General features: G+C 43.2%; 1 protein-coding gene and 2 long non-coding RNA genes across 12 annotated transcripts in view; 1 reads left to right on the top strand and 2 right to left on the bottom strand.

Moving 5' to 3' along the window:
• The window catches only part of LOC135305367 (uncharacterized), a 28,673-nt gene extending 15,686 nt beyond the window's left edge, over window positions 1-12,987 (top strand). For 2 of the 4 annotated variants that reach the window (XR_010366575.1, XR_010366573.1), the window contains exons 2-3: window positions 1,654-1,732; window positions 1,947-3,771. This is a non-coding gene — a long non-coding RNA (uncharacterized LOC135305367). Of the gene's footprint in view, window positions 1-1,653; window positions 1,733-1,946; window positions 3,772-9,067; window positions 11,065-11,286 lie in introns of those variants that run through there. The other 2 variants (XR_010366576.1, XR_010366574.1) reach the window with 2 other exon arrangements.
• Window positions 1-23,274, bottom strand: part of GLIS1 (GLIS family zinc finger 1) — a 178,763-nt gene that overhangs the window by 26,359 nt on the left and 129,130 nt on the right. For 5 of the 6 annotated variants that reach the window (XM_064428908.1, XM_064428909.1, XM_064428913.1 and 2 more), the window contains 3 exons: window positions 6,532-6,693; window positions 3,715-3,825; window positions 443-575 (listed from right to left, as the gene is read on the bottom strand). In XM_064428908.1, the coding sequence (XP_064284978.1) occupies window positions 443-575; window positions 3,715-3,825; window positions 6,532-6,693 (406 nt within the window). The remainder of the gene's footprint in view (window positions 1-442; window positions 576-3,714; window positions 3,826-6,531; window positions 6,694-23,274) is intronic. The other variant, XM_064428910.1, reaches the window with a different exon arrangement.
• LOC135305368 (uncharacterized) lies at window positions 18,732-23,190 on the bottom strand. 2 transcript variants are annotated; one of them, XR_010366578.1, is made up of 4 exons: window positions 23,106-23,190; window positions 19,618-19,690; window positions 19,100-19,185; window positions 18,732-18,988 (listed from the first exon to the last, which is right to left on the bottom strand). It is a non-coding gene; the product is annotated as an uncharacterized LOC135305368 (long non-coding RNA). The 2 variants fall into 2 exon arrangements; XR_010366577.1 differs by lacking the exon at window positions 19,618-19,690 and having other exon boundaries at window positions 23,106-23,184.

Raw genomic sequence — 23,274 nt, forward strand, 5'->3', positions numbered from 1 at the left:
TTTCAAATTCAAGTTTTCTCCCATTCACGTATCACCGTATTTTTTGTTATGATCCCAAGTGCATCACAACACTCAGCCTCCTCAGCCTTTCTGCAGCTCCTGAAGAAAACTCCTGGTGGGAGTCTGTGCCAGGGCATTCACCTGGACTTAGCACAGCTCCTGCACCCTGCCCAGGCCAGGGCTCACTTTGGAAGGAGAACAAATGGATGGAACAGACTCTCAGCAGGGCTGCTGCCCCTTCACATGAATTAACAGGTGCTGTTTCTCTGACTAATTCTGAAAAACCAGAAAAATCAAGGCCTTAGCGAACAACGCGCTTAATTATTTCATCTTATTTGTTGGTCTGGAGTTTTTATCACCTTCCACAGTGACAAATGTTTTCTGGTTTGAATCCTCTGCTGTATGACATATTTAGCACCACACTTACAAGAAGTATTCTTACCTGTAATTAAATCATGAGGACCTACAGATCTGCCACACTTCCCATCCAGGATGTGCTGTGAAGATGTGTGGAGCTGCTGGATAGCTAAGCATTCACTGAGTACATCTTGCTCAATATCAGTACAGGACTTTAGCTACAAGAGGAAGATAAAATAAAAATTGTGTTACATAGTAAAACCAAATTATTTATAATTAACTTCGTATCTCTCCTTAAGGATTACATAGAGAAGGAAGAAATGCCATTCTTAGGAACTCAGTGCAATTAAGGATGTGTCTAGTACTTGGTACTTGTAATTAGAGATGACTCTGGTTTTCTGAAGTGCACAAGTTAAGTGTGCTAATCTTACATCAACAACCAGTCTGCTTCAAAAAATAATGTACCCTGCATTCCTTTAAACCTTCCTGAGTAATTGAACTGCACATTTTCAGGCTTTCTGTAGCTTCTTGGATTCTGTGGCAAAAGGTTTGCATCACCCTGTAACTGTGACATGTGGAAAGACATTTGATAGGGAAGGAAAAGCATTTGTGCTGATCAGATTAGAAGTGGCAGAGCGAGGGCTGTCGGTGATGGGGAAGAGGTACCACTCACGTGTCAGCTGTGCTCCATGGAAATTAAAGCTCTGGCAAAAGGGAATGAAGCAAACTCTCAAAAACCACAATGTCGATCATATTAAAAACAGCAGGAGAGGAGAATTAAGAAAGAAAAGCATTTCTAATTCTCTTTCAAACATGCTGATGCTGCCAAGCTTTTGTCATAACAGAGTGATCGCATTACACAAACAGCCATCATATTCTACAGCCATTAATAAATAGTTATTGTCCTTATGGGTACAGCCTCACATACCCATCTCCCCTGGGCTTGGTATTCTAAATAAAGGGCCCAGGCAAACCTTCTCAGAATTCTGCTCTACAGCCATTTGTGGGTTCGAGATAAACATCTGACATTTGGATCACAAGTGCATCTGCAGCCAATTAAACTACTACTAAATTAACAGCTAACTTTCTCCTGTTTTGTTTCTGTAAAGCCTTTCAGAAAAACCAAGTATCACCACTGCACTAATCCACTAAGCCATGAACTAAGTGCTCAGGATTCCTTTGATACCAGTCTAAGCTCAGGCATTTTGTTTTGTATCAGAGATGGCACATTTTGGTAGCATGTCTCCACCAAGACATGTTGGCAGAACAGCTTGTTAATTTTTCTTTCTTGGCTAGGTCATTTCCACTCAGAACTCTTGAGAAGTTGATACCAACAGACAACTGCCTTTGCTGAGTTATAACCAAAAATGAGCAAGTGAGTATAAACAGTCTTTTCCCTTTTTTCCTACATCTGAAATCCAAAGTAGGCTGTTCAGTAACACTGGGATTTACTTAGTTGTGAAAGGTGTTGGGGTTTTTTAATATACTTAAGTGAAATACTTAGGGGAGGTTCTTGTTTCTTTATCAGCCAGGTTTACTTTGATCCTTTTAAGAGAGCCTGACCAAAACACAAAAATCTGCTTTTTCAGGTGCCTTTTCATTTGAGGAAAAAAAGTCAAAGGATCAAGTATTCATAAAGTTATCACGGAAAAATGAGACAAGAAATCTGAAGATGATTTCAAACCACTGGAGGAGTGCAGATTTAGACTGGTCTACCAAATAAGGTGTGGGAGGCAAGTTACTAACATTATTTTAAGATAGATTTGATAAGTCTATACAAGGCTTTGTACATGCACACAGGAAAATTCCTCAAGGCAGGAGATTAAGCGATATGAACCCCTGGATATTGATGTCTTGGTGCATCCAAGCAGCTGGAGTTTGCAGCTGCTGTTAACAAATTTGTCCTGGATTGATTCTGTGCTCCAGGCCTCCTGCTGCTGATGCAGGAAACACTTTGTGCCCTCTCACACAAAGTTTGGATTTGGGTTTTTTCCCCACCTTGCTCTATAGAAATGGAACAAGGCCTCAGGAGGTGACAAGGTGTAACAGTGGGACTGTCCCTAGATGTAAAGGATGGTGACATGTTAATGAATTCAGCTCAGTACAGAGCTGAACAAATGACACCCAGGTTTGGTATTAGGAAGTAAATCCCTCCTTGTTTCTCTGAAGTATGCCAGAAACCATAAAGGAAGGAAAAATGGGGAAGTTCTCTTCTTTGGAATAGGGAGCACAGTTGTTTTCCACAATGTGCTGAGAATCTCACGTAAGAAACCTTCCTGTTGCAAAGATCTTGCAATTGCAGGAGACTCTGGTGGCACAGTCACCCTCTTTTTGTGGCCAATTACTGCTGTGGCCTTCTGACTCTTACTCTCATTACACATAATTAATTACATAGAATTAATTAATTACTCCATGGCACTATGACTCTTACTCTCATTACAAGCTAAAGGTAAATCTAGGGAAGTGTTGGGAATTTTGTGATCTGTGGGACACACATACAGAGCACATCCTGTGGAACCTTCTAAAGCTGAGAGCTGCAGGGAAACCACAGGGCCTGGTAATACAAAGCTGGGATGGTAAACTAGGCAGTGGCCAGGCTACACAAAACTTTTGAGTGGAGTTGGTATGTGCACAGATTTGATTCCAGGGACTCCTGGGTGGTGCTGGGCCTGTGTCTCTCCCAGGCACAAAGCTCACCATGCAATGAGGGATCCATGAGTATCTGACACAGTGTGCAGAGCTCTGGCCACTGACGTGCTGGGAGCTGCTACTCAGACTGCACACATCTGGCAGAGAGGAGGGTTACAGGGACAATCTGGGGTCACACAGCTGTCCTGGGAAAGGGGACTCTGCCATCAAACTGCTGAAAACTCTACAAGAGGAGCAGCAGGAGGGAAGGGGGCATGGCTGACACAAGGACATCTCTTATTTTCCAAGTCCTCTTTTCCTACATTTCCACTGTACCCTGGCTTAGTTTCATTTGTGTTTTAGATGATCTGCCAACTTGTACTTTAGTAAATACCATCAGTCAGTGCTGACTGCAGAGACTCAGTGCATGGACATTTTATGTGAATGACAGCACAATTTGGGCTTGTGTATAAAAGAGGAACAGGAAAATAAATGCTTGGAAGGAAAGCATGGGGCAAACTGAACTTAGAGGGTAGCAGCCTTTGAAAGTACACATATATGAAGTGGTCTGGTTAACAACAGTGATTAAAGAACAGGAAAATCAGCTCCATTTAAGTTTTTTTCTGTGATATTACAAAAAACTGATCTGAAAATATATGAATTAGAGGTAAATGAAAAACGACTGCATTGAGGAGCTCTGGGGATGTGTCACTCCTTGCCTGCTCTTACCTTCTTACGCACCTGCTGCTCTTTGGCCGAGTGAGCCTTGACGTGCTTGCGCAGGGAGCTGGGGTCGGTGTAGCGCTTGGAGCAGCCGGGAATCTGGCAGGCGTAGGGCTTCTGGGAAGGGAGCAAAGGGACACATGTCACAGCCCTGAGCCCGCCCCAGCCAGCACAGCAGCGCTGCAGGACGGGCACACACAGTGTGGGACAGATGTCACAGCCCTGAGCCCGCCCCAGCCAGCACAGCAGCGCTGCAGGACGGGCACACACAGTGTGGGACAGATGTCACAGCCCTGAGCCCGCCCCATGCAGGACGGGCACACACAGTGCTGAACCTGAGCTGTGCCTATTCCTAACAAATGGAACACTGTCTCTGGGTTACAGAACAAACTCCAAATGAAGGTGCAATTGCCAAAATGAGCAAAGGCACTTTTTATCATTGTCTTAAATGCCAGCAAAATAGTGCTGCATGGCACAGCTCACAAAGCTTAAAAGTTGTCCTCTGTTTTCTTGCCTTGTCTATCAACATTACCTCAGCCTCTCACTAAGACTAGCAAATCCTTCTGGTGTCTTCTCAAAGGTAGAAAACTGGTTTGCCATGACCTTGATGTCACACTCTTTAATCCCCTTGGTTTCTGAAGGAGGATGCACAGAAGGGAAAAAATCCCACCAGTTTTGGGAGAAGTGACTGTGAGGTGCTGTAAACCCAGTTGCTCTGCTCCTGGAGGAGTGCTGATGTGCCCTTTTTACCACAAGGACAGGCAGGTTCCCTTTGTTCTGCTCCTGCCCAGGAGAAGGATCTATCTACTTCCAGATGATTTAGTAGGGATTCCACCAAACTAGCATACACCAGTAAGTGAAATGATTTACAGATTCTCCTTTGGAGAAGATAAATGGTGGGGTGACCTACATTGAGAAGCTTTAAAACCAATTCCAAATGCACTCAGTAAGGAAAAAGCAGTCTATATAAACCCCTTTCTTTGTAAGTACCTCCAGAGGATAAGTACTGCTGCTCTGTCCAGCCAGCAGGAAATTTCTGAAGGAATAATAGAATCATTCACCAATTCATGACCTTACAGGCTAACACAGCACCTACCCAGAAAGTTACAGGGCAAAGGAGATTTATTGAGAGTGTCTGGAACACAGAGAACTGACACCTGAGGAAAAGCTATGGAAAACTTTAACAAATCCCTTGGCAGAAAATCTAGCAGAGTATTTTTCAAATCACTGATGTCATTCAAATTAGTGATAAAATCATTCAACTCAGTCCTAGGGAAACTAGATGAGAATGTGATCACCCTTACAAAGGTTCATGGCTATTTGCTCTGACATTCCAGGCAGTTGTTTGGTGCAGCAGCACCATCCTGCAGCTCTGCTATTTCTCATGTTCACATAAGCACACAATTCACTGAGCTTAAACCACAATTAAACCAGGTAAGTGGAACTCAGTTACTGTGTACAGGACTACAGAAACAGTTTTAGAGAACCTGCAGAACCTGCACAGAGGATGGTTTTAGATATTTAAGAAAGTTATTAGAAAATGATTACTGTACCTTTTTCCTGATTTATGAGCATTTCAGATAATAAAGACAGAGATAAAGGGAGAAGAAAAGAAAACAGAAAGTTAAGACGTTTGTCTTCAACATTACACAGACAACACATACAAAGAATTTGTGCTCATTTTAGTAACCATGTCAGTTCTCTCTTAAAACTAATAGATGGCATTCCATTTGTGAGTTTGGCTAATAGAAAATGTATCTACTAGATTCAGGCAATTAAATTCAAAAACTACATGCAATTTAGTATATCCACTTTCAAAAGAGATGCAAATAACAAATTCAAATATCTCAGGTTGACTTTCAAATAAATAAAACATTGTTATTTTAAGTGTGCTTTGGTTTGGAAAATGTGACTGACTTGCTTCTCTTACTTGTTTGTTTTTGCAAGGCATAATGTACATTAGACATTCCTTAATGCTGCACTGTCTGAAATGTGTAACTGCTTAAAAAGTAAATATCAATTAAACTCAAAAGTTCTGCCCCATAAACACTTGGCCAAACTAAACCATATATTCACTTCTTTGAAAAGGACAATGGAACAACTCTGCCTGTCGTTCTTTACAAGCTTTATGCTGAGGACATGACTGGTCTGCAGAGCTGTCTCAGTGCTTTCTTTCCCCATCATCTGGTGATTTCATTTCAGTAGAGCCCAAGACACTTGACAGGCTCCCGTCCCCTCTGTGAGACAAGTGAGAAGAGCTGCAGAATCAAGCCAAATCTACCAACTGTGGAGAATAAAAGAGTGTGTTTCTCACAGCTAATCTGATGGAGGGTACTTAACCTATTCCACGGAGTTATGAGACAGATTTGTTTTCACTTTTTACGAAATGACTGTCCAAAACTGAGGTGCATTTACCTTCCACTGAGAGGTCTGAACAGCTTTTGCATTCACTCAGAGCACTCACTGAAGGGGACAGGAAGTGAGACAATGACACATTCGGTGCAGCAGCAGTGACTCAGCTACACCTTACGGAGCTGCTGCCTCCTCTTACTGGAACAGGAACAATGGCAGAGCTCGCTGAGTCACTCCGTGCTGCGTAACTCACCCCTCAGCATGAGTAACACAAAACAATTGCCTCTCTGTGACCAAGGTTTCTTCATTTCTCAAAGCACACACAGTTCAAAACCAAATACACTTGCTCATAGCTGAGTTTTCTAAGACTCTCCTCATGAAAAGGCCAAGTCCCCCTGCAGTTGCAGAACCGATTGTGTACCAGGAGCACTGGAAAACTCAGTGCAGTTCCCAGGATGAAATCATGCTTACGGTGTCCAGGTGTGTCCGCTGGTGCTTCGCGCGGTCACTGGAGTTGCTGAAAGCTTTCTGGCAGCCAGGATGCTGACACAGGTATGGCTTCTCCCCAGTATGACTCCGGAGGTGAATCTTGAGGTTCTCAAGCCTAGAAAATGCCTTGTTGCACCCTTCAAACTGAAAAACGTCATAAAAAAATCATTGTAAGGTTCTATTAAATAAACCACGTGGAGCCACAATGAGAACAGTGTAAGAACCAAGTTGGACATGCAATAAATCAACCAACATTCAAACATCTGTTGAAATTTATGATGAAACACAACATATTGTGCTGTTCATTTAATCTGTCACCGAAGACACGGTGTGCAGCTCAGTAATAATACAAGGGTTATAAATATCTCACACATTCTGTCTGAGCTGAACACTTAAAGACAGGGTGTCAGAGTAGAAAACTTAAAGAAAGAACAAGTGTTCTGAGGAGTCCTCTGAGATGCTAACTGGCACAGGAGCCACTGTGGGCAATAACAATTAGCTGCTACAGAGAGAGAGTAAGAGAAGCTGGAGAGTTAGAACCAGGTTTCAGGTGTCTGAAATATTATACACTGGAGCAGATGAGCATGGACTATTACAGGAAGACCTGATCCATCTGAAGATCAATCCAAAGGAACTCTGCTGTTATCCTGCACCCTTTTCTTTACTAGCTGTATCATTCAGAGCTGTTCTCAGCATTTATACAAGCAGTAACCTGAGCAACTCTGACTTCTTAAGCACCCGTTTCATTAGGGAGCTCAGCAATAAAACACTGCATAGCCTTCATAACAGAAGTCACTGTTTCAAATTAAATCTGAACAAATATATAAGTAAAATTGCCAGCTACTAGGCCAAGGAAAGGGTGTTTTGCTAAGCTTCAGTGTTACGGACAACAGGCAGTGGAGGCACTGTGTAGGATGGGAACTCTCCCAGGTGAGCACAAAGTATCTGAGTGCATTTTGTGGGTGTGCAGGTGCATGAATGTGCACACACAAACACTCGTGTGTGCACATTTGTGCACCTGCACACCCACAAAATGCACTCAGATACTTGCACTTGTTCAAATACTTGCATGCAAATACTCAAGTGAAGGCATGCATGTTCTTTGCCCACTCTGCACATATTGCTGTTTCATGGCACTGCACATCTTCTTATGCCTCCACACAGATAAAAAACTGGTTCTTTGAGGATTTGTGATCCCAAGGAATGTATTTGAGAAACCCTCCTGTCAACACTAAGAGCAATTCTGAAATACAGTAGGTGCATCTTCATAGAATGGTTTGGGTTGGAAGGGACCTTAAGGGTCACCTAGTTCCAAGCCCTGCCGTAGGCAAGGGACACCTTCCACTATCCCAGGTTGCTCCAAGCCCTGTCCAACCTGGCCTTGAGCAGTTCCAGGGATGGGGCAGCCACAGCTTCTCCGAGCAACCTGTTCCAACCGCTGTTTCTAGAAGCCACAGCTTTTCCTATGATTCTTGCTCATAAACAGCGAAATCCTGACTCTCACAAAATCAGAAACTGCTTTGTCACTTCCTTTTGCTGAGTCAAGATTTTGTTCAGTAGCTTTGGCTGTGGCTCCTCAGATGTCATCACAGCAATCACCACGCTGCCAATCTTGCTTGTCACAGACACCTCTGACACACATCAGGACACGCAAACTGCAGCCTGGCTGTGGCAGCCAGCAGTGCAGGGGGAGAGAAGGGAAGGGAGAGCAGCTGCACATGGAGGAGCACTGAAGGTGCTACAAGCTGGATGGAGGCACCTGATCTCCCAGGGCTGCCAAGGGGATGGAGAGAGCCCAGCACATTCTGCTCGTCCAGGGTGTTTTGTAAATACCTCAGCACAGCAACCACTGAGATTCTTGAGTGAGCACTCCACGTTGCAGGCTGTGTCCTGGCACTGGATGCAGATCAGCTCTGCACACCACAGGCAGGGGGGTTTCTGGCACTCCTCTGTCTGTCCCATCAAAGGATCAATGTGGCCTTTACTGCCATAAATGTTTTAGTGCCCTGAGCAGTGACCTGTCTGAATGGCATACTGGCTATGTGTACAGACAACTATCTGATGTGAATATATTTTCCATCTTTTCCCACCACAGCCAGATCCACAAAACCACCTGGAGACATGCAGTTTATGAGTTCAGAAGCTTTGTTTGGCCACAACCCACCTCTGAGCACTTGAGCTGGTGCAAGGAGGCAGAGGGGTTTGGAAGTGACCAAAGCCAGCAAGGCTTCAAAAGAAACAAACTTTCTTCACAATCATCACTAAAAATCTGACTAAGATTCAGGATGGAGCAATCTGAATTTTACAAAAATGCTGAAGTCTATGAAAAGTAGAGCAGAGTTCAGCAAATTCATACTTCTCATAGGACATTCCATAAAGCTGAGTGAATGTTCTGAGGTCCCAAAGATCACTTTTTTCCTTTTTGTTCCCAGGACTTCCTCCTTTCCAGCCTCCTTTGATTAGTGTGCCCACAGGGTGGCATCCCTTTGAAGTATTGTCCCTTTCATCTCTCTTCCAGGTGCCCTTCAAGCACTGAGAGGCTGCTCTAAGTCACCCTGGGGCCTTCTCCAGGCTGAACAAGCCCAAGTCTCAGCCTTTCTTCTCAGAAGAGGTGTTCCATCCCTTGGAGCATTTTTTGCTCCTTCACCCCCAGCCTGTGTTGATACCAGGGCTTGCCCTGAACCGGCTGCAGGACCCTGGACTTGGCTTGAAACCCCAAGGGCCACTGGAGCTTGTCCAGGTCCCTCTGGATGCCACCCCATCCTTCAGGAGTGTCAGCTGCACCACTCAGCTCAGTGTCACCCGTGAATTTGCCGAGACTGCACTTGGTGCCACTACAGACCCCAGGGGACAGCACCTGTCACCCATGTCCCATCTGAACACTGAGCCTCTCACCACTCTGGATGTCACCATCATTCCTCATTTGCCGAGCACTCCAGCCATCAAATCCATCTCTCTCCAGTTGAGAGAGAAGGATCTTGACCCTCAGAATGTTCTTCTAATGGATTACCAGTCTTCAGTTCCATACCTAGAGCCCAATGCAAAGCAGCAAGGTATGCAGAATAATCCAAACTCATTAAAGGTCCAGCTCCACTCTCATTGATGTCAGTAGCAAAAATTCCAACAGCAAATGTCCCAACACATCTAAACACAAGCTTAATTTAAAACACGTGAAAGCACATATGTTTAAGAGTGCTGGATTGACACCTCAGGGAGAGAAAGAGCAGGCCCTACCAGAAATGCTCAGAGCTGCAGTGAAAGCAGCAACACTCAAACAAATATGGGCTTACTTACACACCCTTCTTCAGCTGCCTTCTCTTGGTAAGTATGTCCAATACCTTCAGCAGTAAGGTTCCTCCATCACCACGGATGCTTGGACATTCAGAGCTTTTCTTATTTATGCTTTTATTTCCTAATTCACAATATTTGTATTACCCAGCTTTATTAAACTGGGTAACAGTGGGATGGTCCCAGTGCAGTGATAAACTCAGGATAAACACGTCAGGTGGAAAAATACAACAGCAAAGAGAATGATGTGACTGCAGTACTCAGATTTTCAAGTTGGCAAAGGCTGGGTTGGTGAAATAGGAATTCCATTCAAGAGGAAAGCAGTGGGGACAAGAACCTTGCCACAAGTGATGAGAAGAGAGGAAGCTGAAGATGAAAGGTCTCAAAGGAAGGGAGGAATGGAGTTGGTGCAAAGAGCTGAGCATGGTGGGGCTGAGAATCCACTCTGAGCTGCAGGAAGAGTTGCACTTTGAAGGATCCCTTTTTCAGCTCTCTCATTTCTGCATCTGCTGACTGCATCTCCCACAGTTTGTCCCTACTGAAGTCCACACATGGAAACAGCTTCCCTGAAGTGGTGCAACAGCTTCAACTGGGCTGCTGTTGTTAAGACAACTTTGTGAGGTAGTTCTTGGGTTTAACTGCTACTCACCAACTCTTTTAACCCTTCACCTACTCTTACTCCTTGGAGTATATTTACATTTACATTATATAAAACTACTCCAGGAAGAATGGGGTGCTCATTCTCCTTCTTAAATACCCTCCAGGAAGATCCAGCCATCCCACAAGTGTCTCAGCTTCGACTACAAAGAACAAATGTTCAGTTTCAAAAGGGCTTCAGGATGGCAAGAGCTATTTTATCAACTGAGAAGACCACTTATGGGATCTCCCAGACATCTGGCCCCAATCTGTCACTGCTTAATCCTACAATCCTAAACATTTTGTGGACGTTTGATGCCTGGGATAAGTGTAACAAATGCTGCATGATCCTCAAAGTCTGTAAATGTCAACAGAGCTCTTAAACAAGTTTCATCAATAAAAATAATAATTATATTGCAATTACTACTTTTGCCTTTGCTGTGAGATCGTTAATGCTGCACACACCCAAGCACAGACACAAAACAACACCACATGATTACAGGAAGAACACAATGCAGTTATTGGGTTTTATAACTACTGCTGCTTTCAGAACAGGGCTTCTACCAGAAAAAAATACCTTGTAGAAATCTGTGTGACTAAACTAGTTTGTTACCATATGGAAATGCATATGTTATCTTTATTTCACACTAAAATCTCACTGCAGTGTCGCTGTTGCAAGATAACACATTCAAAAGCCATATTTATAAAAACACTAAATTATCTCACAGTGATCTAAACACATCACAATTTTCCCAACAAAACAGTTTAATCTAATAACTGTAATTGCTTAAAATGTTTTTTCTTTGCTTCCAGATTATACTTTGAATGCACCTGAGAATGCTGCCACGCAGAAATAACAGCATGTTCCCAAGAGGGTTTGTATTATCAAATGTTTACCATTTTCATAAGCGTATTTAATCACAGTCATGTCTAGCATATCTGTCAGAGGTAAGGATCAGAAGAAATAAACTATAAACTAACCAGCTCAGACCATAGGGTGAAGCAATAACTGACATTTTCTTAGGAAATGAGTTATGACTGAAAAAGAGAAGCCTTCACAGTCGTAGTGCTAAATAGGTCCAGTGTGCCATTAGAGCAAGCTCATTAATATACACCTCTGCTCTCTGCTGCAAGATCAGTTAAACAAGCTGCCTTTTATTTATAGACCTAAAAGGGAAAGAGCAGGTCATATTGGCTGCTGACATCTCAGACAGCCTACAGATGGAAAACCCAAAACATTTCATTCCAAAGCATTTAATGCTATCAATAGGAAATCTGATGTCTGGTCAAAACATCCACAAGCCTTACGAACATTGTGAAATGTTCTTTCTTCCCAACTGATTACAAAATTGGGAAAATTTTACTGAAAAACACGTTGTGAGAAAAAGGATCCTGTGAGGCTGCGTATCCCTTCTGGAGGGGAGGAAACAGCCACACCACTCTTTAAATAGCATCAATGTTTAACAGCACACTGAGGCCAATGTTGGGGCCGTGGCTGCAAGCACACAGGGCTCCCGACTGTTATGAGCCTCAGGAACTTAAAACACTGGAGTTGTTCCACCCCACACCACAATCAAAGTATCTGCTTTGGTGCTTTGTTTTTCCCAGCTAACTCCTGATTAGATTAATGTTTAATTGGCTGCTGTAGCTACAATGTAAAGCCCTGATCGTGCAAATAGTTGCGCATCAGCAACGTGGCTCAGGTAAGGAGTTTTATTAAACTCAACAGAACTATCTGAGTACATAACAAGTCACCCATAGAAAAGAGTTTAACATCCTAAAGAATCCCAATTTATTTAGCCAGATTCAAACTTCCACATTTAAATTGCTGAAGCTGGGTTTTTTCCCTTTGTGATTACAATACAGTGGAAGGTAACTGTAACATAAAAAGACCTGCCAATTTCCAGGTTTGCTTTTCTTTCTGAAGCCTGAACAATTTATCTTTACAAAGTGACACTACATGCTATTTCATTTGAGTCCTGGGCAAAAATGTTTGTACTTTTAATTATTTGTCTTTAAAAAAAGCATTTAGGGCTTTAGCCAGAGTGTTGTATAGTTGCTGGTGTGTAAGAGAAGAAAAGCTTAAAAGGTTCAGAACAGGAAGAAGAAAGAAAAGTGAGCCACAGTAGAAATGCAATACATCCTTCCCATTGCTGGGGTTTAGGGTAGCTGTGGCCAACATTTGACATCACACACTGTCCACCAATAGTTCATTTTCCTTTATGCTGTTAGACAGATTGGGAATTCCTAATTACCCTGAAACTGGGAAATACAAATACACTGAGAATCCCTGGAGGAGGTGTCTGAACACCTCTGGCTCAAATAAGACTTTGGGCTATCCCTTTTATTTCAATTTTCTGAATTTTCTAAGCCCCTGAGCTGCATTCCTGAGTGCCTCGGGCAGTACCAGGAGTGATGGATCCACAAGGAATGCAGAGCTGGCCCACGAAGGAATCCTTTGAGTCACGCAGTTTTGAGGGTGACCAGGTGATTCTGTGAGGTGATTCCCGCACAAACAGACCCCAGGGACTGCAGACCCTGCCACCTGCCTGCCAGCATCCCTGCACCAGGCAAACGTTCCTTCCAGCACTGGAATATTCACACATTTATTTCTTCTAGTGCCAGCAAGTCATGTACTCCAGTGAGCAAGCAGAGCTTTCCATACATCTTCCAGCAAACCCAAAATATCTGGGAAACTATCAGAGCATCCTATCCTTTTCACAGGACCTGAATTCTAGTATTAAAACTCTTTTTAGTAATTCTTCTTTAATCAAGAAGAAGTATAAACATTTGTCAAAACAGGGGTAGTTGCATTTGTTTGCTACAACATATGAGAATGAACCAGGAAAGTTGGGAATATTTTACTATCAGCAGCTTGACAGCCACAGATTTTGCCATAAGGTTTTGCTAAATATGTCATTTGGAAAGCAAACAATTTTCTGAAACCTCATTACAGTTGGACTGAATGCAGTATTATGGCTTGCAGGCAAAAATAACATTACATGAGGCAACATTTTAAAGAACAAAATGCAAAATTCATAGGGTCATGTAATAAGCAAGGAAGACACCCCATGTCAGCCCCTTTCTTTCCTCAGATGTAATTGGTAAACTATTCTTTATTTGGGATATTTTGAATAGCTTACAAGCTATTTGAAATTAAAGGACAGCACACAATCCAAGATTTGCTGTTCTAATATCTGAAGCCAGATCTAGTTGTTTTGGGGACAAAATTAAGATTGAACAAAATCAATTAAAAACCGTCTCCATCCATGCCAGCAAAGAACCACAAATAAATTAAAACTCTTCCCTCCAGTACTTTTAGATTTTTTTTAATAAAAAGTATCATTTCCTACATGAACTTCAAAAACTTGTTTCTCTGGATCAGTAATTCATTGTCTTAATTTCCAAGGAAACATTTCCATTCCAGTTTGCATCTAAAGTAGAATCTATTTGCACCCATCTCACTCTTTAAAGAACGGTCTGTGCTCTTGGTCTCAGGGGGACAATTTCAGTGCAAACAGTTCTGTCCTGACAAGCAAGGTGAAAAAGGTGCTCACAATCCCCTACAGCTATGAGAGTTGGAAAGTTTGGAGTGAAGAATTAATGTGCTTAACATAAAGAATGCAGCCTCAGAGCAAAGGGAGGATCCATTACGATTGATGTGGACTAACCAGTTGGGGTAACAAAAAATAAAACAGAAAAAAGAAAATAATTAAGGAGACAACAGCAGAAAGAAGGGGGAAAAGTAATTATAAAAAGAAAAAAAATCCTACCCCAAAACTTATGGCTGATTAGCATAGCCTAGCATCTTAAAAGGCCAAAATACCACATGTGTGGCATGTTACAAAAGAAGATTAAAATAAAGGAAAAAATAATCCAGAGAACCATGAAGTCTCAAAACATCTGGAGTTTTATAGTAACAAGGAGGAAAAAATCAAAAACATAATTGAAAAAAGTCCACTGCGATACATTATTGTACAATGAAGCTTAATGGAATTGAAAGGAGAAGAGATGAAAAGGCAAAATAAGGGGGGGGCAAAGAAATAAAAGAAACAAGAAAAGGCATTTATATTTTAAAGATGTCACTGAGGGTTTTTATCCCCGTTATTAAAAATTACACACCCTGCTTCTGTAAGCTGTCCCTGTGATGTGTTGAGCGCTCTCTTTCAGCGCAGGACAGTCGGCACGCCGGGGAACTCAGCAAGCCCTCTGTGCCCAGCACAGGGCACTCCTCACCCCCGGGTCTGGGACACACATCTGCAAAGAGGGCAGCAGAGAGGCTGCCTGTGCTGCTTCACATGCTGAGCCCAATGGGAGATTGGAAGAGAGGCAGGACAAACAGAAATTAAGAATGTTTGCTAAAAACAATGCGCACATTCAGGAATTAAGCAAACAGTTTTAAGCTGTTATACTGGCATCAGACACTATTGAAATACCCTGAATGTATTCACTAACAAACAGATGGAAAAAACCAAAATGAAAAGCTTCCCTCTTTATTTCATATTTTCCTTTATTTTTAAATGAAGCAGGAAAGGAACAAAAAGATCCTTACATAGTCCAGTCTGCCCTTGCAGCATGCCAAGAGTGTGTCTAGGAACAGAACGAGTTCCCAGAGCACCACAGACAGAGCAGCCCGGGTTAGGTCTGTGCTGTGTCTGCCTCCAGTCACAGGAAGATCTGAGCCCAGCGTGTGACAAACCTGTGTGTCACAAACACAGTGTCATCTGCCAACAGTGACTGTCCATCCTAACTTCCCACTCGTTCCCCCTGGACTCCTATTTTTTTATAATTCTGGAAAACCCAGCTCCTACCTTTGTCAAGACCAATAAATAAATATGCTTTACAGTCATAGCTTGTCACATGTCATCACAGCTTACAAAGTGGCTCCTGCCCTTGGCAGATCAAACGAGGAGGATCCTCTGGATGAAATCTGATCTACAGTGGGAAATTGCTGGCTACAGCTGACTAAACTACTCCAGCACAACCAAATTCTCTTAGGAAAGATGAAAAATAGCAGCAAGGTAACTCTTTGCCCATGTAGGCTTTTTGTTGCCAATCTAGCTTTCTGTACGTGGTTCAATACAGCTTGTTCATTTTCCTCACTAAATGTTTCACAAAGTTGGGAGTTTTATTGCTGGGGTTTTCTCCCATTTTAGTGAGGGTGGATTTTTTTTAACCTTAAAACCTACTGTCCTTCTCATACCCTACCTGTGCTCATTTCCACAAGCACATAATGGAGTTTTTATCTCAAGTTGTTATTTCAACTTGAAATTCAGCTCAGAAGAGTAGTTTCCCTGCAAATTGACAAACTGCATGAACTTGCCAACAACACTGGGTTAATCTGCACAAAGCAATGAGGAGAACACACAATTTTCTCGAGCAGAAAGGCCAGTGGGACTTTCATGCTCAGATGGGCTCCTGCTTTCTGTGCCATGCTGGGCCAATCTGATTATCCTCAAGGGAAGACTGAGGTGCCACCTGAAATCCAAGGCAGGCAAGGGATCTGCTCAAATGCCTGTGCCTGACACTCCTCACGTGGGTAAAGCTGAGCTCTGGCAGAGAGCCCCACAAGAGGCTGAGTGATGTGGTGGGAGCTTGTTCTCACTGCAGGGATGGTCACCTCATTCTGCTCTGCCTTGTGCCACGACTGTGGAGCTCTTTGGCAAAATATGCTTGTACTTTTTATTATCTGTTTTCAAAAAAAGCATTATTTGTGTCTAAAACATCAAAGCACTGGAATCTTCAGGCTTGAAGCATCTGTCTTTAAAACATTATTATTATTTTTAAAAAGCAGTCCCAAGAGACACAGCTCTCTCCTTCACCCCTGGACCTGCTCATCACGCTACAGCAGAATCCCACAGAGCTCAGGGTAACACATGGAGAAGGATAATCTGAGAGAACCTGCTCTTTCTCCCCTACAAACAAGGAACTCATCTCACTTTACCCTAGGTCACTGCCTAGTCTGGCAGTGTTTGCATTTTGTCTTGCTCGGCCATGTTCATTACATTAAGAAAAATCTGAGAGACTTATTCCTAGGAAAATGGCTTCAAGATCTCAACTTGCTTTAAAAGAAGTCAGTTTTCTCTCCAAAGCAGATGTCAAATCCAGATTTTGCTAATGAACACCCTATTGCTACTCTTCACTGAGGGTGATTTACCACACCCACTGAACTGGTGTGGGCACTGACACCCTGCACCAACCCTGCACCAGCCCTGCTCCAGTTTCAAGGGCTGGAGCTGCCTCCTGAAGCCTGTTGAGAAGATGAGCTCTGCTGAAGAGCAGTGCCAGGTCCCTCCATTCTCTACAGCACTGTGGGATCCTCTGGATAAAAGACTGTATAGCAATGTTCTTTTCTGAATAGCACTTAATGTTTTCCCACAGTCTTATTGTTTACAGGGAGTTTAGCAAGTCACTTCACTAATTTAAAATAGATTGTGTCCCACATGGGTGGATAACAATAACACATATTGGTGAATCATATGGCTTTCAAATGATATGTATGAAAAAGAAGTGCTACACATATTGTCTGAAATTTTATTGTGTGAAACCACAGCACTTAGCTCCCTACCAGCTGTGTCAACAATTCAGTATAATAAACTAATACAATTGTAGAATAACAGCAAGGTTAGTTCTGAAAATTAAATGCTAAGATTGAAAAAGAAATGCAAAAAGAAGATGTAAATGAATACAGATGAACACTATTTCAGGTGAGAGAAACCTGACTCACAAATGATGGGACCTCATGAAATTTATATCCCATGGCATAGGTTGCAGTGTAAAAGCCTAGGAGGAAAAGGGATTATATGAGTGAAATTATTTTTAAAAGAGACAAAGAGTGACAAAGAGTAGGTTTTGATATCTGATGAATCTGGTACATTACATTTTGTGTGACCACTGCTGAAGCATCCCATCTTACTGCAAACTACACAGCCTGGGTCAGCTTTAAAATGAAAGAATAAAAATCGTCCCTGGACTTTGTTCCAAGGCTCAGAGCAGCTTCCCATGCAGGAGAGCAGCTCAAGGAGCTGCCTCACACACATGACGCAGCTCGAGGCCACTGCCAAGGGACATTCCTGACATACCTGACCAATGGCAGCCCATGTACAGGAATGGCTGAGTGAGCCAGGCTCAAATAACAAAGGTTCATATTGAGCTGTCTCGCATAATTTTTAATATGCTGCTAAATAAATAAAAAATAACTGAATAAAAGACATTTTTTAAGATAATATTTTGAGGGAAAACTGGGAAAGGAGCTCGACGGAAATAGGTTTTAAATTGAAATGTTGAACTGTAGCCCAGAAATGACAAGAAAATTAAATCTCTTTTTCTCCTGAACCCCAATAAAAAAAGTCTTAAACACTCTTGGTAGACCACAGTTTTGAAAGAAATGAAATTATGTTATTGTCATGGATGATTATTAGAAGGTATCTGCAAGGTTTTCCTGAGAGTTATCCCTCTATCCCAGAACCTAGCAGGAAACCACAATCACTTCTGTACCTTACGTGAAGGACTTTGAAATGAAAGTGCCTCAAAATCAAATATAAGCAGCTTTCAACATGTGCATTTAATCTTCCTAGGTTAAGAAACACCCTGTGGCCACCACACTAAAGAACTGAAAACGTAAATTGAAGAAATTATATCCATATGATTAAGTAAGATTCTTAAAGAGAAACATGTTGTTAAGTACTTCATTCAGAATAAAATGAAATGCAGTAAAATAGAAGCTATTTGGAATAAATCACTGACGCACATGCTTTCTATGCAAAATGGCAGTGTTCAGCTCAGAGTGGACATCTGGAGCAAATTAGCATTATGTTGAGAATAATATAAAATTAAAACATTTAGTTTCAGCTTCTAAAATTAAATATAAAATCAGAGACCACTGTTGTGTTGGACAGCTCGCCTGGTGACTCTGATAGCAAGAGTTTATTTTGTTTTTCAAGTTGTTTATTCCTCCTATGACTGTCCTGGGAGCCCTGATGCTGCCAGGTACCCCCTCTGCAAACAGCACCAGGCACAAGAGCTGTGTCTCACAACGTGCTGCCAAGTCCTGTTCTAGGGGTGCAGAATGAGGAGTCTGAGGCCAAGCGTGGGCCAGAGCAACTTGGGTAAATCAAGAAGAAATGACCCCAAACTACAGGCAGAACTCGGACCACACCCCAACCAAAGCTCCCAGGAAGAGAATGGTTCATTTTTACCTTTTCATGCTGACTCTGCACCTCCTGGCCCTGGAGAGGTCCATGTGCTGATGGTGCTGGGTGACTTCACGCCCTTGTGCAGCCCCTCTTAAAATGTGCTGAGCTCCTCCTGGTGCTGGTGCCGCTCAGCTCATGTGAGGTTTGGCAGAACCAGCCCACAGGAGATCTCCCAGCTCCTACTGAGGTGAGGGAGAGAAGCCTCAGCCCCTGGTGGGACCTGCCCTAATTGTTTCAGGACAGTGGCTACTGCAAAGCTCCTTCCACAGCCAAACGAAGCTTCTGTTCCAACTGCTGTCAATTCTGTGTGCAAACTCCAGCTGCTTAAGACAAGTGAGCATTTGTACTTCTGCTCTCACCTCCTGGAGAGATGAACTGGGATAAAGGAAGGGTATGGGGCTGTAATTCCCTATAAGCACTCTCCTCCCCACCTGGGTTCTCTGTGTCACTTGAGGGGAAAGGCACCTGAGCTGCCTGCAGCCTTGGACTTGCTGTACCTGGCCTGTCCACTTGGGTTCTGAAACAGGAAAAAGGAACGTTTCTGCTTCCTTGGGGTGCCAGCCTTGGCACTTGACAAGACCACAAACTTTGAGAAGACCTAACTTTTCTCCTGGACATCTTCCAAGATGTCAAATTCCAGCACTCTGCTCCAAACAACTTTCCAGAATTTACTGCCTTATAAAACTGCTCATCTCCAACTAGACAACACAGCCACTAGCAGCAGTATTTCTGAAAAGCAGAAGGCATCAGCAGCCCAGGACACTTTTGAACAACTCACACCTGGTCCAGGACCTGCTCTTGCAAGTGGTGTCATGCCAAGTCAGTGGGTGACCCTGGCAGATCACTGCAACGCCCCTGCAGAGTTTCGTTCTTTGTGTGTTCTGTACTCAAATGCCTCCTCAGCAGGGACTGCATCACCACTTGTGAGGTGTTTTTTGAGTATCCTGACCTTATCAGTCACTGGGGTAAAGCCTCTGAGCCAGGAGCAGAGCTCTGGAGAGTCAGGACTTCCAGCAGAAGATCTGTAACATTACACCAGAGAGAGTGCTGGACTCCTCAGCATCTTCAGGCAGTTTTTACTGCACTTTTGTGCTCTCTAATATTCTCCTAGATACTTGAAAGTAACATTGAACAAGCAACCAGCAAAGAGTTTATGCAGCACACAAATGAGCTCTTTATAGCATGGCTTATCTCCTTTCTAACACCGTTGGGAGCACGCCAACCTTGCCACCTGTTCCTGGACTTCCTTTAAGGTAGCCCTGTCTTTCAACATGAAACCTAAATTGGATGTGCACAGCCTTGCTCCTGCTCTCTGCCATGTAAACACCTGCACATATGTTTTAAATAGCCTCACACCTCTATATGTAAAATTTCAGACACCTGTGAATTGGCCTTAAACAGCCCCACTGGGTTTTGTGGATGGAGAACAACTTCCATGTGTTGATGAATAAGGTTATTTCAAGGGCACAGGCAGTGTACAGCCTCCAGTGTCAGTATGTACAACACTGTATTTCCAAACTCAAAGTAACACTCTTAAATGTGTCCTCTCTGTGACTCGTTAATCAACTACTAAATTTGGAAAGAAATGCATTTGGGTCTCTCTGGCTTGTACTGAGCTCTAATTCACTGGGGCTTTAATTCTGTAAAGCACCTTGAGATGAGTGCACAGGGTGAGCACTCCTCAGGTAAGGACAGTTCCAGCCTTGCTCTTCATGCAGCTGCCCAGAAAAACTAATTTTCATCAGTTTTAGGCCACACTGCTTTGTGATTCTTCTGCGGGGCACTTTCTTTCCATTATTCTCTCTTGAAATATTAAAAAGATTTTGTTCTTTTATTTCAATTCTACCAGCACCTTCACAGAAGACCCTCACAGCTCATTTCTTATTTCAAAATGTTGGTCCATTTTGGCACATCATTTACTCATAAAGAATTCTGATAAACTTGTTCAAATTATAGGCTATATGAATAAAGGCTGGAACTCTAAATTAATCTACAGTATGTCTTTTTAAAACCCTACCTGTCCTCTTTCTTCTTCAGTCACCTCATAATTGAGAAAAAAACTTTAAAAAGTTTTAATTTTCTGTGTAACAGATGAGTTCTACAGCAAACTTGCTTTGATTTCACGGTGATCTTTGTGGCCACAATGCGTTCTTTGAAAAGGAGAATGAACTTTTTCATTTAATGAATAATTAGACCTTTCCCAAAAGCTGCCAACCTTTTTTTTTTTTAAAAGCCATGTCTTTTTCTCCTTCCCCAGAAGAATATCCAAAACAACCTCAACTCTCCCTAGCAAGCAAACACGTATTTTAATGACAGTGAGGAAAGGTTTGCTGGGAGAAACAGTACCTTTTATTAGCCCAGCTAATACAGCTGAAAAAGACAGAGAGGCTCTCAGCATGAAAGCCTTTCTTTGAAGATGATCTTTAAGATCCCTTCCAACCCAAATCATTCCGTGATTCCATGTAAAACTCTCTCCAGACTGACTGCAAGGAACTGTAGCCAGAGAAAGAAAAGACAGATGCGTGCAGTTTCCATGCTGCTCCACAAAGAGAGGTCTGATGGGCACGGGGCCTTGGGGGCATTTCCACACCGGCCTGGGCAGAGTGGCAGAGTCCCCTCTGCCTTTCCAAACAGCTCATTAATCCAGACTCAGGACACCACAGCTGGGACTGGGAGCTTCCAGCTGTGCAGCAGGCAGTGCCAAGCTTCCCAAAGGGGCACCACCTGGTGCAGAGGCACCACGGACCAGGGAAATGGCTGCTGGAGCCATCCTCAGGGGTGGAGTGGGAATGCCTTGCTTTGGACTGGCAGGCCATGTCAAACAGCCTCTGCCCAGGACTGCTCCACTCTGCTTTTCACTTTTTACCCTTGGCACGGTTTTTCTGATCCCTCCTACACCAGCTGCTCTCCCACTGACTGCAATCCTGGAAATGCCAGGGCCCATAGGAATGGAGAGATGCAGCCTTTCTTTCTGTCCAATCCCGGATCAATGTTTTGTGGGGAAAAAAACCTCAACTTCTTTCTTATGAGCTTTATGTGTTCTTCTCTCACTGCCAAACATGAACCTATGAAGCAACAACTCTTTAAATTTCATACTGGAGGCTGGTGCCTTATTAATTAGTCCTTAGAGCAGACAGGCAAGTTGCAGTTGGAAAATGTATGCAAGGAAAATAAAAGGGGCAGAAGTAACCAACCTACTAGCCTTTCCTGTTCTCGTGACTTTTATACACACATGATCTCACCAATTACATGACATGACATCAACAGGGCCGTTCTCTCTGCACGGAATGTCTTCAAAACATTCCTGGCAAGAGAAATTTATCTCTGAAACCACCCACTAGCATCAATCTTTTACATATCCTGAAACAGGGACTGCACAGTTGTGCTTCTGTCATATGATGAGAAGCATAACTGGTTACAGAGCCCTTGTATGTGCGACCACACACACCACTACTGATGCAGCATTAAATCAATCTCTTGAAGTTGCCTCTTTCAGTAGAAAATGTGCAGAGATCTGCTCTGAAAGCTGAGTCTTGAGCTACAGGCTGGCAGTCTGCTACAGCAGCACAGAGAGCTGGGGTTCAAGCCAGCACCAACATTATCCCCTGCTGAGACAGAGCTACAGGTGTTCAAAATCACTGCTTCAGCTCTGGTACCCAGGTTTGTCTGCCACTGAAGCACAGCCAGAGTGATGGACTCAAACTGAGAACGGCTCATCACCATTAGAACGCCTTTTCCTAATCCTCAGCAGGATGGCTGGAGCCTGTACCTGTACACAGCCAAATAATCCACCTCATCAATCTCTTCACATTTTCCCACCAAGCCAGGAAAGCAAAAGAGCTCAATTTCATGGAGGAAATAAGGACAAAGGGAAAGAATGGTGGCATCCCTCTGGGAAGACAAGACCAAAGCTTGGCTGGGTTGGAGGGCTGAGAAAAGCAGGGCATGGGGGGATTCCAGCTGAGAAAATGGAGCAGTTCTCAACCGAGTCAACTGCACTCATCATCTTGCTTTCACTGGGGGGGTCACCAAGAAACCAGATTGGCATAGAAAAGCAAGCAAAGGAAGCAGAACAAATGCTGATCAACCCATGGGGTTGATTTTTACCAAAAGCACATAATTACTGTGTCCAGTTGCAACCCATGGGGCAGACTGTGCCCACTGAAAAGATTTTAAAATGAGAACCCAGGAAGGTGACAAAAAAAATTACAAAAAGGGTACAGAATACTCCTCCTGCCTCAGAATCCTGTGTGCAATGAGTAACTTGCCAATGATTTTGATGTGTAAACCTAGTCCTGCTCAAGACCAACCAAGTTCATGCACCTAAATACCCCATGTCAGGCAGCACAAAACATACCCCAATTTTTCTTTACTTTGTTTGGTTCTCCATTGATATTTTCCACCATAACTAACACATGATTTTCCCTCAAAACTTACCATGACAAAATCACAGCTCTTAAACATAAGAGTACAGCCCGCAGGCTGAGCTCAAGCATGCCCTGGCACAGGGACGACGCGCAGGACACACTGAGCCACAAAGGATTACGCCAACAGATCACCACAGACACATTTGTGAGCTCACCATTAAAAGCCACACGCAGCAATC

Source organism: Passer domesticus, chromosome 7 (genome assembly GCF_036417665.1).
Source record: "Passer domesticus isolate bPasDom1 chromosome 7, bPasDom1.hap1, whole genome shotgun sequence".
Lineage (NCBI taxonomy): Eukaryota > Metazoa > Chordata > Aves > Passeriformes > Passeridae > Passer > Passer domesticus.